Genomic DNA, 13441 nt, shown 5'->3' with positions numbered 1-13441 from the left:
ACACTTAAAGAGAGAGCATTATGCAAAATTTTCTCCCTGTTACACAGCTTAAAGGGCCTGTACCTTATTTTTTCCCATTTATTTGAGCAAAGTTTGTCTTCCTCTAGTATAGATATATCGCACAAGCAACTCTTGAGGTCAAAATAAGTTTGCTGTGGACGGTCTGAATGTAATTATAAAGTGATTTATTGTCCAAGAATCAGGAAGTTTGAGTTTAGCATGCTATTTGTTGTAGCATTACTGTGACGGGACTCTGAATGTCGTGAAAAATGCGTATAAACTCATGGTGTGAATAATTAGGATGCTCAGAATGCTTAAGGTAAGAGAGGAATAACTTTGGACCGCTGCAAACTGCTGATCATGAACCCCAACATACAACTTAGGTTTGTCCTTCAGATTTTGGCAGGACCTATCCCTCTCACTGACAGTTCCTTGAGAATATATGAACATTTGGGGTGACAGGTCTCAGCAGAGCATGGGAATGAAACTAGCAGACTTCTTCAACTTTTTAAAACTTTTTTTACTTTCTCCCTCACAGAAGTCTCATAAATGATTTGAAGATGAATAAATCAAAGCTACATCAGATAGCTAGCAAACATTTATCTCCTGTCTGAAATCTATACCATCAACATTATACACACTTCAAGAATATGCAAATGCAATCTTCACCTATACGTGCATGGTTTATAATGTCAAGCTAATGCATTCAAATTAATCCTATTTCTGTCTCTGTACAAATTTTTCTGATTGGCCAAGAAAAAAATAAAAAAATAAAAAAAACTCAATTTTAATATTTGATTAAAAAATAAATAAATCTCATTCTCACCCTACGCGGGTGGTCTTTTGCACACTCGGGACCTCTAACCAGAGGCCTGGGAGCTTGAGGGTTCAGCAGTATCTTTGCTGGTTCTTAGTACTGCACTTTTCTGGACTGAGATGTCCGATGTTTTTCCTGGAAGGGTACAGTACCATCCAACTATCGGCCAATAACCTGTCTCTCCACAACATGTAAGCTCATGTCAGATATCATCGTGGCTAAGATAAGTGGGCACATGGAACAATACATGAGCACAGCACAGAAGGGCATCGGCAAAGATACCAGGGGACCAAAGAGTCGCTCAAGACTGCAGAACCCGTAAGACCAACCTGTGCACTGCCTGTGGACTCTAAGAGCCTTCATTGTAAACTTGATGAGGTTGTGGAAAACAACCCTTGAGGCCAATGGCAAGCCACTTGCACAGGTGACCATCAAATGTGGCATATACCAAGGAGACGAACTGTCCCCGCTGCTGTTCTGCATAGGCCTGAATCCCCTCAGCCAAATCATTAGCAACACTGGCTATGGATACCGACTCAGGAATGGGGCTACCATCAGTCACCTCCTCTACATGGATGACATCAAGCTGTACACTAAGAATGAGCAAGACATCAACTCACTGATCCACACCACCAGGATCTACAGCACAGACATTAGATTGTCATTCGGGCTTGAGAAGTGTAGCCAGATGGTGACAAAGAGAGGGAAGGTAGTCCACACAGAAGGGGTCTCCCTCCCAGAAGGAACAATAGCAGACATTGAGGGCAGTTACAAGTACCTTGGTATCCCACAAGCAAATGTCAACCTTGAAGAGGAAACAAGGAAAGCCACAGCATAATACCTCAGACGAGTAAGGCAAGTCCTAAGGAGTCAGCTCAATGGCAAGAACAAGACACAGCCAATAAACAGCTATGACCTGCCAGTAATCCAATGCCCAGCAGGAATCATAGGCTGGCCAAAGGAGGAGATACAGAACACAGATGTAAAGACCTGAAAGCTCCTGACCATGCATGGCGGGTTCCATCCCAAATCCAGCACCCTGAGACTACGTGAGCCGTAAGGAAGGAGGCCGAGGACTAGTGAGTGTGAGAGCCACAGTCCACGATGAAACATCCAAGATCCATAAGTACTTCAAGGACAAGGCCCCAACAGATGAAGTGCTCAGCGAGTGTCTCAGACAGTGGAGTGCAAAGGAAGAGGTGCTGGAGGAGCCATCATGGAAGGACAAGCACTGGATGTACCACCAGAACATAACTGAAATGGCTGATATCAAGAAATCCTACCAATGGCTTGAGAAAGCTGGACTGAAGGACAGCACAGAGGCACTCATCCTGGCTGCACAGGAGCAGGCCTTGAGCACCAGATTGATAGAGGCCCAGATCTACCACACCAGACAAGACCCAAGGTGTAGGCTGTGCAAAGAGGCCCCTGAGACAATCCAGCACATAACTGCAGGGTGTACAATGCTGGCAGGGAAAGCATACAAGGAGCGGCATAACCAAGTGGCGGTCATCGTGTACAGAAACCTCTGTGCAGAGTATGGACTGGAGACCTCGATGTCAAGGTGGGAAACACCTCCAAAGGTAGTGGAGAATGATCGAGCCAAGATCCTTCCAGATACAGACTGACAAATTGGTGATGGCAAACCAACCGGACATTGTTTTGGTGCATAAACAACAGAGCAAAGCAGTTGTGGTGGACATCGCAGTACCAAGTGATGGGAACATCAGGAAAAAGGAACCAGAGAAACTAGAGAAATACCAGGGGGTCAAAGAAAAGCTGGAGAAGGCCTGGAAGGTGAAGGTATGAGTATCAGCAGTGACCCCCAAACTGGAGGAGTGGCTACAGTACATCCCAGGAAAAACATCAGAAATCTCAGTCCAGAAAAGTGCAGTACTAGGAACTGCAAAGATACTGTGCAGAGCCCTCAAGCTCCCATGTCCCAAACATGGAAAAGAGGGGATGAGACCACCCACAGAGGGTGAGATTTATATATATATATATATATATATATATATATATGACAAGTTTTTCACCATTATGTTGACATTGCCTTTGTGAAAGCCTTAGTTCTCTATAAAAGATACTGTAGATCAAAGAGTGAAATCCCTATATGCACCAAAAGGCCTTTAGAGAAACTCTTGTCTTGGGGCTGGTAGAGGCAGGAGTCATCAGAGCACAGCAAGAAGAGGGAAGCAGAGAGAAGCCATAATAATGTGCAGTGTGTGTTTGTTGACATTTTGAAGTGTGTGTTTGTTCACTGTTTCTAATGTGTGGAGTTTGTAAATATATATTTATTTTGACCCAGACCATTTGTTTTGAATATATTCTATATACAAATATACATTCTATATTGTGTTTTAATAATAATAATAATAATAATAATAATAATAATAATACATTTTATTTATATAGCGCTTTTCAAGACACTCAAAGACACTTTACATAGAAAAACAATTTTAAAAAGTACAAAGATACAAACGTTTAAAATCAATACTCATAATAATTAAAGATTAAAAGCCGCTTTAAACAGGTGAGTCTTTAGGTGTTTTTTGAAGATGGTGAGGTCAGTGTAGTCTCAGGAGTTGTTGTGGTAGAGTGTTCCAGAGGGTGGGGGCAGCGATGGAGAAGGCTCTGCCCCCCCAGGTTCGGACCTAGGTCCCACAGGGGAGAGAGAGGAGGTTTGCGTTTGAGGAGCGGAGGGAGCGAGAGGGAATGTGGTGATGGAGCAGATCTGTGAGGTAGGAGGGGGCCAGGTTATGGAGAGCTTTGAAAGTGATAAGAAGAAATTTGAACTGAATTCACTGAGAAATGGGGAGCCAATGGAGGTTTTGGAGGACCAGGGTGATGTGTTCACACAGACAGGTGTGTGTGAGGAGGCGAGCAGCAGAGTTTTGTATGTATTGCGGTTTATTAAGTGTTTTTGAGGGTGTGCTGTATAGGATGCTATTGCAGTAATCGATTCTGGATGTGATGAATGCATGGATTAAAGTTTCTGCAGCTGAAAAGGTGAGTGATGGGCGAAGGCGTGCAATGTGCACTGGCGTGCACTGCAAGGCAGTCCGGGTTATTTGCTTTATATGGGATTCAAATGAGAGGTTTTGGTCAATGAGAATACCAAGATTTCGAATGAGTGGGGGGCCAATTATTATGATATCCGTTTTGTCACTGTTTAGTTTGAGTAGAGCACTGTGTGAGGGAGGAGTGAGTTGTTGTGTTTATGGATGAAGTGGAGATGTAGAGCTGTATGTCGTCGACATAGCAGTGAAAACAAAAGCCATGGCGATGATTGATACTACCAAAAGGGAGAATGTACAAGATGAACAGGAGGGGACCAAGCACCGAACCTTGGGGAACACCTTGAGACAGTGGAACAGTGGAGGAGGAGCAGTTATTAATACTGATGTATTGCTGTCGGTTGGTGAGGTATCACTGGAGCCAGGACAGAGCAGAGCTGGTGATGTTGATGGAGGTCTTGAGGCGAGAGAGGAGGATGGTGTGACTGATGGTGTCAAAGGCGGCAGTGAGATCCAAGAGAATGAGGATGGAGAGTTGGCCTGAGTCGGAGGAGAGGAGAAGATCATTTGTTACTTTGAGTAGTGCTGTTTCTGTGCTGTGGTTTTGACGGAAACCGGACTGAAATACAGGTTCATACAGGTTGTTGGAGATAAGTACTCTTGTAGTTGTGCAGCTATGACACGCTCAAGGAGGAGGTTGGTGTTTTGATGCCTGAGAGGAGTTTGGTGAGCTGAATAGGAGTAATGGGGGAGAAATGAGAGAGCTGTTGAGTGGTGCTAGGAGGAGGGAGTCAGGAGTAGTGGCTATGTTGGCTGTGGGAAGACTGAGGGAATTGTAGATTGAGTCAATTTTAGTCTGAAAATAGGACAAGAAATTATTGCATTTGGTTGCTGTGAAGGATGATGAGGTGTTGTCACAGGGCTTTAGGTGCCTGATTTTTACTGTTTACTGTTAATTTTAAACATTTTGCAGTTCTTCACTTACCCTATGCATTCCAAGCATCCTAATTATTCACATGTTTCACAAGTTTATAAGCGCTTTTCACAATTTTCAGAGGCTGGAGCAGTTTTGCCCTCACAGTAATGTCAACAGCAACTAGCATACTGATAGCACACTTCCTGATTCTCTGTGGATAAATGCAATTAGATGCAGGGCAATCTCATTTCTACCCCAAGAACTGCTTATACAGTATACAGTTAAAACCAGAAGTTTACATACACTATATAAAAAGACAGATTTTTTTCTGACATCAGACTAAACTTTTACTGTTTTAGGACAATTAAAATAACCAAACTTATTTCTATTTGCGAAATGCCAGAATAATGAGAGAAGGATTTTTTTTTTTAGACAATTTTCTATTACTTTCTTCTAAGTCAGAAGTTTACATACATTTCATCAGTATTCGGTACCATTGCCTTTAAATTGTATGGCTTGGGTCAAACCTTTTGGATATCCTTCAACAAGCTTCTCACAACAGTTGGCAGAATTTTTTGCCCATTCCTCCCAACAGAACTGGTGTAACTGAGCCAAGATTGTAGGCCACCTTGCTTGCACTTTCAGATCTGCCCATACATTTTCAATAAGATTGCGATTAGAGCTTTTTGATGGCCACTCTAAAACATTAACTTTGTTATCCTTATCCACTTTGTAACCCGTTTGTCAGTATGCTTTGGGTCTTTGTCCATTTTGAAGACCTATTTGCACCCAACTGTAAACTCCCTGGCTGATCTCTTGAGATTTTGGTCCAGTATTTCAACATAATGTTCTTTCCTCATGATGCCATCTATTTTGTGAAGTGCACCAGTCCCTCCTGCAGCAAAACAACCCCACAATACGATGCTGCCACCCCTGTATTTCACAGTTGGGATGGTGTTCTCTGTTCTCAAGCTTCCCCCTTTTTGCTCCAAATGTAACAATGCTCATTATGGTCAAACAGTTCAGTTCTAGTTGAGTCAGACAACAAGATAAAAAAAAAAAAAAAAAATAATATATATATATATATATATATATATATATATATATATATATATATATATATATATATATTCCTGTGTGCATTTGCAAATGGTAATTAGTGTTTTTTTGTGTGTGTTTCTTTTGGAGTAATGGCTTCTTCCTGGCAGAGTTGCCTTTGAGCCTATGCCGGTACAGTACTCGTGACACACTCTTAACAGTTTCAGCCAGCATCTTCACCAGGTCTTTTGCTTTTGTTCTTGGATTGATATGCACATTTCGGACCAAAGCACGTTCATCTCTGGGAAACAGAACCTGTCTCCCTCCTGAACCGTATGATGGCCGGACATTCCCATGGTGTTTATACTTGTGTATAATGTTATAATAATGTTTGAACAGATACACGTGGCAACTTCAGGCATCTGAAAATTGCACCCATAGATGAACCAAACCCATGCAAGTCCACAATTCTCTTCCTCACATCTTGACTGGCTGATTTCTTTTGACTTTTCCATGATGTTACACAAAGAAGCAGTGTGTTTCAGGTGTGCCTTCAAATATATCCACAGGTGTGTCTCTAATTAACTCACATGTTGTCAGAAACATCTAAAGACATGACATCATCATCTGTTTTTTTTTTTCCTCCCCCAAATTGTTAAAATGCAAAGTAATCTTACTGTATGTTAACTTCTGACTTTGAAGAAAGTAATGAAAAATCTTTTTAAATCCTCTCATTATTTTGGCTTTTAGCAAATAGAAATAATATTGGTAATCCTAACTGACCTAAAACAAGTTTAGTCTGATTTTGTGTTAGACAGTGAGAGAAAAAAAAAAAGTCTCTGTCTTTTTATGTAGTGTACGTAAACGTCTGGTTTTAGCTGTATCTGTACTGGGGTAAAACACATTTTACTCAAATATATGGGAAAAAAAAGAAATCAGGTACAGCCACTTTAATTAATTTGTAGATATTTTGTTCTGTCACTGCATTTACAATCCCCCCCAAAGTGTGCATGGAGCTAGAATAAAACGGTTGGCCAGTCTAAGCGGCAAATATGTACGCCAGTGCCATCACAACAGCTATTTGTTTGCAGCTTGTTAATTATGCTGGCTCTGACTGCATCATGCCATTTCTTTTTGTTTTGTATTTTGAATTTCACTTGGTTCTTGGATGATTTTTAGAGAATTTTGAAGCAGACTGCATACTGCCTATTATTTTATTAGGTCTTACAGGGAAAACAGTGGTTGATGTACAGTGAGTGTTAGTCCCCTGTTAGATAGTGCACATCCAAGTACTTCTGACAAGAAACATTTTTAAAGTAACTGTTTTAAGTTGGTAATGCCCAGTGGTTCTTTTCACACCACTTACCGCCAAAGACAATGTTTGGTCATCTGAGTACCACCGGATCTAAACTAGGTTTAAAACAGAACTGTTCCAGGTCTAAACTGGGGCTAAACCAGGTCTACAACATTTCAATAGTAGTTTAACAAGGAATAACTCAAAGAAGGACAACAATGTCGATTTAACTGACTCAAAATTATGACAAGTACACATGTCATGCAAATATCCTTTTTTTTGTGGTTTTAACTAAGCTGGAATTATCCCCTCATCAAAAAACATACCTGGAGTTGTATTCTGTTTGTATTTAGTTTCATTCACAAATGCTTTGTTCAAATTTTGCCAGTGTTTGTGTTACTAATCATAGATATAAAAAAGTCTCGTCAACACCGCTGTGGTCTCATCGTTTTTCAAGTCACGCACATGGTTACCCTGACTCGAACTCAGACATACGCACGCACACCCACACATTTATTTGGACTCAAACTCGGGCACACATGCCCATTTATTAGGACTTGAATCCGGGCACACGTGCGTTTATTCTGCACTGCACAGGAATCCACACAAGGTACCACATAAGGGAGCACACCTACTACAGTTTGAAAACCATTGCCTTAAAGGAGACCCCCGTTGAGTTTTTAGAACTTTTAATCATTATAAATTTTGCTCCTTCTCGTTTGACCTTCTCAAAGTTGTGTTTAGAGTCAGTCGTCTTCTTTAAAGAACCAATGCCTCGATTGGGTAACTTTGGCAGTTCATTGTTTTGCCACTAGCCATATATATATATATATATATATATATATATATATATATATATATATATATATATATATATATATATATATATATATATTTGTTTATTTGGACTTACACCCAGTCACACACACACCTTTATTTGGACTCAAACCCAGGCACACACACACACGCGCGTTTTTATTCGGACTTGAACCCGGACACACGTACATTTATTCGGACTTGAACTCAAGCACAAGCACACATACATGTTTATTCGAACTCAAGTTCGCTGACGTTTATTCGGACACAGACATTTATTTAGACTCAAACCCGGGCACACACGCGTTTATTCAGACTTGAATCCAGGCACACGCACGCACATATGCGCGTTTATTCGGACTCAAACACGGGAACACGCACGTTTATTTGGACTCGAACCCAGGCACATGCACACACGCACTTTTATTTGGACTTGAACCCAGATACACGCACATTTATTCGGATTCGAACCCGGGCACAAGCACACATGCACTTTTATTCAAACTCAAATCTGGACACATGCATTCAGACTTGAACCCAGGCACACGCACATACGTTTATACGGACTCGAATCTGGGCACACGCACACATGTGTGCGAATCTGGGCACACGCACAGGGACTTATGCGGACTCGAACCTGGGCATGCGCACATATTTATTCAGACTCAAATCTGGGCACACGCGTACAAGCATGCACTGATTGATGACTTACCAGTTGAGCTAGCCACTTGCACACATACATATTTATTTGGATTCAAACCTGGATCCCCCATGTGAATTTGAGATGCCTTACCAGTTGAGTTATGCACGTGCGCACTCATACACACATTTTTTTTTTCCTATCATCATGGCTAAAAGTGGCACTTCTTGAAAAGATACTATCCTAGTGTGAACCCAATGTTTCCACTTGCAAGCTTGCACATTGTGTCAGTAAATGGTGGATATTTATGTTTCCTTGGTTGAACTGGTGTCTCTTTTCCTTGGAGCCTAAATAACTGTGGCTGTCTGTGCTAACCTCATGAAGAAGTGACCATTCGGGTGTTTACTTATAGCCTGATTAAGTTATTGTTTGTTTTTTCCAGTGTGAATGTTGAAGGCAGTTTGAGGGAAAAAAGTTGAGAAGAAAAGTACAAAAGTACAGTATTAAGTTCTAAAACATTGTATATCTACCTGTGTCATCAACATGGATTCTGAAGAATTAAACATTGATTTAACAAAATAAAGGTCCTTTACTCTTTATTAGTCTAATCATAATTATTGTGCAATTTAGACACATTTTGGCCCACATTTACCTTGTGATTGCTAGGTAACAGTTTTGAAATTACCTTTACGTTACTGCTGCCCATATCCAAAGAGGAAGTAAAATTATTATTATTACTATTGAACTTTACCAAAATTAACTTAACTAAAAAAAATAGACAAGATTTTAGATTTTTAAGGACAAGTTGCCTAACCTGCCATATGCACTTTAAGTTCACATTTGAAATAACCCTTTGATTTATCTCCTTTTCCTGTGAATTTCAGGGTGTTGGATCGGACCCGCACACTACCTTGGCCCTTCCGCCCGACTTTAAGTTCCACAAAAAGAGCAACCATCAGCTGTCCGAGGAGATGAGCATCCGGATAGGTAGAACTGGAACCCACCCAGGCAAGCCTCCCTTCATATACCACAACTACCATCCACTACCCCCATTACTGGCAATCCCCAAAAGCTGGCGATCTATTTTCTTTTCTGAGTTTGTCTCTGTCATTTGAGATATCTTTTTTAACAAACTTCAGTTCCTCAAAATTGCTTTCTTCTCTTTGGGGGAGCTTTCAATCAATAACATTTTAACTTTGCACGTAGCTATTTTTTTGAGGTTTGCTCTTTGTCAGCAACAAGAAAACTTAATCAAACAAAGAGTGAAAATAGCCAATCATACACAAAACCCAACTTTGTAACTTTTTTGGAGTTGATCTGCCACTCTCTAAGGAGATCTTATTGCTTTACCTGGAATGTTCTACAGTATGGCATAACTATCTTGCTTTTATTCAAGTGGTTCTATTGCTCAAAAATTGCCTTGTAAAACAAGCTTTCTTATTGTGGAGTGAAGTCGCCCCTCCACAGGTAGGACCATATACTGTTTTATTTCTCTATTTTGTCTCTAAATCAAGATAGATGAACTATAATACCAGACCAATCAGGTGCCTTTTTTCCTTGAGGTCAGCCCCAGCTAGCATTAGCAACAGGTTTGATTGACAGCTAGCATGCCGTGTTGCCTTCAACAGACTCACTCCTAATTAGTTCTTTGGTTGCTATGAAAAGTGCACTTGGTAGTCACTTTATTGCCTCCACTGATATAAATAATGCCATACTGTGGAACTTTCCAGGCAAAGCAATGACACCTCCAGCCATCCATTTTCTTCCGCTTTATCTGGGGCCAGGTTGCGGAGGTAGCAGTTTCAGCACGGAGGCCCAGACATCCCTCTCCACGCACACTTCTTCCAGCTCTTCCGGGAGGATCTCGAGGTGTTCCCAGTACAGCTGAGAGACATAGACTTTCCAGCATGTCCTGGGTCTTCCCCGAGGCCTCCTTTGCCTTTCGACTCAGCTCCTTCTTTACCACAACGGTCCAATATAGCAAACTTACACTACTTCCGGCAATGCGAACACAACCCAGGTCGTACAGGGACCGGACAACCCTGAGGAAAGGGCCCCAGACCCCATATTCCCAGAGCACCCCCCAAAGGACACCATGAGGGACACGGTCAAATGCCTTATACAGGTCCACAAAGCATGTGGACTGATTGGGCAAACTCCTATGAGCCCTCGAGCACCCGATGGAGAGCTATAGAGCTGGTCCAGTGCACCGGGAATAAAAAACCCACTGCTCCTTCCGGATCTGAGGTTCAACTATCAGTCGAATTCTCTTCTCTTCTACCCTGGAATAGACCTCACTGAGTGTGATTTCCCTGTAGTTGGAACACCCTCCGGTCCCCCTTCTTAAACAGAGGGACCACCACCCTAGGCTGCTATTCCACAGGTACTTTCCCCGACCGCCACGTGATGTTGCAGGGGCGTATCAGCCAAAACAGCCCCACAACATCCAAACATTTAAGATACTCAGGACGAATTTCATCCACCCCCGTAGCCTTGCCACCAAGGAGCTTGCTAATCACCTCAGTGACTTCAGCCAGGGTGATGGATGAGTCCGCCTCTGATTCCTTAATCTCTGCTTCCTCCTCTTCCTCGGAAGACGTGACAGGGGGATTTAAGAGATCCTCAAAGTATCACCACCCAACAATGTCCCCAGTTGAGGTCAGCAGCTCTCCACATGCACTGGCAAAGTTTGCCAGCATTTCTTTGAGGCTGACCGATAGTCATCCTCCATGGCCTCCCTAAACTCCTCCCAGCCCTGAGTTTTTGTCTCTGCGACTGCATGGGGAGCGGCACGCTTGGCCTGATGGTACCTGTCAGCTGCTTCAGCAGTCCCACAAGCCAGCAGGACCTGATAGGACTCCTTCTTCAGCCTAATGGTATCCCTTACTTTCGGGCATCTACCACCGCGTTCGGGGATTGCCACTGTGTCAGGCACCAGAGACCTTGCGACCAAAGGTACATGCAGCTGTATCGACAATGGAGGTGGAGAACATGGTCCACTCGGACTCCATGTCCCCAACCGCCCCCCGGGATATAGGAGAAGCTCTCCTGGAGGTGTGAGTTGAAGACCTTGTTGACAGAAGGTTCTGCCAGATGTTAACAAATGACATGAAGACATAGTCGATCATCGACCTCGGACCTAGGATGTCCTGGTGCCATGTGCTCTGATTGACACCTTTGTGCTCGAACATAGTGTTTGTTATGGACAAACTGTGACTAACATAGAAGTCCAATAACAAAAAAAACACTCAGATCAGGGAGGCCGTTCTTCCCCATCACTCCTCTCCAGGTGTCACTGGCGTTGCCCACATGGGCGTTGAAGGCCCCCAGGAGAACAATGAAGTTCCCAGTAGGTGGACTGTCTAGTACCCCTCCCAGAGACTCCAAGAAGGCTGAGTACACTGCACTGCTGTTCGGCCCGTAGGCCGACACAACAGTGAGAGACCTGTCCCCGATCCGACAGCGCAGGGACGCGACCCTCTCGTTCACAGGGGTGAACTCCAACAGCTGGTGGCTGAACTGTGGGGCAATAAGCAAGCCCATACCAGCTCGCCGCCTCTCCAGAGAACGGCAGTCGAGGGTCCAACCCCTCTCGAGGAGTCGGGTACCAGAGCCCAAGCTGTGCATGGAGGTGAGGCCGACTATATCTAGCCAGTACCTCTCAACCTCCTGCACGAGCCCCCCCTCAATGACACCTCCACTGAGATAATCAGATTGTGTATACTCCACCAGAAAAGTTACATAGTATAGCTTTAATGATCTATACAACAACATAACAAGTGAAAAATTGCGGGCCATTTTGAAGTTTTATATAGTTTGATAGATGATGTTTGCTGCTGCAGTTGTATCCCATTGGGTTTAGTTGCGTTTCCTCTTTCTTGTCAAATTGATGTGGGCAGCTTGGCAGAAATGTTTTGAATTAAGGCTTTTCAGAGCAGCTGTGTGTATATTTGGTCTAACTTGAAAAGTGGTGGATGTCCCGTGTCATTTTTTTTGTTTGTTTGTTTTTTATTCCTGTTTGACATTTGCTCAGTTGTGAATATACATATTTAGTTTATTCAATTATTCTTTGACGTTGGCCTAACGAAGACCACATTGAGATTGAGTTATTTCTAATTGTCTGTGATCAGCTTGGGTGTTTTTTATGGAGAGGTCTACAGACATTCCTGTCAGTAAAAGACTTTATAGAAAGAAATATTACTCATTTTTGTGTTAAAGGATACTAATTAAAAGGCTGTTGTTAAAGCCCCCCCCAGCCAAACATAGAACTTGATGATAGAGGTAAATCAACTGTGCACCCTCAGTGTTCTGACCAGACTAACTAAGACAGTCCTAAAAGTCTTCAAAGTAAGTCCAAATCGGTATCAGTGCAGTGCTTGTGTGTTTACAATAGTAGTGGCTAACGTGACTAAGTAGTGCCAGGGTTTCTTTGCGTGTTCATGCTCTGCGACTCACTGAATTGTGGAGGATTTGGCAGGTCCATGTGCTTTCACTAGAGGCATAACGTGCCCATGTTGGGCATAGTTTAGCTGTGGTTAGAGTTAAAATAACAAAACAAACAAAGACAGAGAAAATAGACTGAGAGGAGCTGTGGCTGAACCATGGAGGGGTTCTTCAGTGAGAACAAGAATCTAAAGGCAGGGATGTTTTGGGACAGTTATCCATTTGCTTGTTTTCTTGTTATTGACCAATGTCTGTTTAATTGTTGATTTTCTAACTTTTTGATGGTTAACTCAATTATTATGTTAAGCCCTAAGAGGCAACTACTGTTGTAATTTTGGGCTTAAAAAATAAATTGAATTGAATTGAGAGGTAGGAGAGACATTTTAGTCCAACTGTGCACATTTAAGTCAAAAACTTGTAAGTGACCTGAGGCCTGTAAGTGACAAAAGTAATATCTCTG

General features: G+C 42.4%; 1 protein-coding gene across 2 annotated transcripts in view; it reads left to right on the top strand.

The window, feature by feature from the left end:
* LOC117387508 (zinc transporter ZIP11-like) overlaps positions 1-13441 on the top strand; it is a 146413-nt gene that overhangs the window by 68283 nt on the left and 64689 nt on the right. The window contains exon 5 of one of the 2 annotated variants that reach the window (XM_033985024.2): positions 9423-9546. In XM_033985024.2, the coding sequence (XP_033840915.1) occupies positions 9423-9546 (124 nt within the window). The remainder of the gene's footprint in view (positions 1-9422; positions 9547-13441) is intronic. The other variant, XM_033985025.2, reaches the window with a different exon arrangement.

The sequence above is a fragment of the Periophthalmus magnuspinnatus genome, chromosome 19 (genome assembly GCF_009829125.3).
Source record: "Periophthalmus magnuspinnatus isolate fPerMag1 chromosome 19, fPerMag1.2.pri, whole genome shotgun sequence".
Lineage (NCBI taxonomy): Eukaryota > Metazoa > Chordata > Actinopteri > Gobiiformes > Gobiidae > Periophthalmus > Periophthalmus magnuspinnatus.
This window is presented reverse-complemented; position numbering and strand designations above follow the sequence as displayed.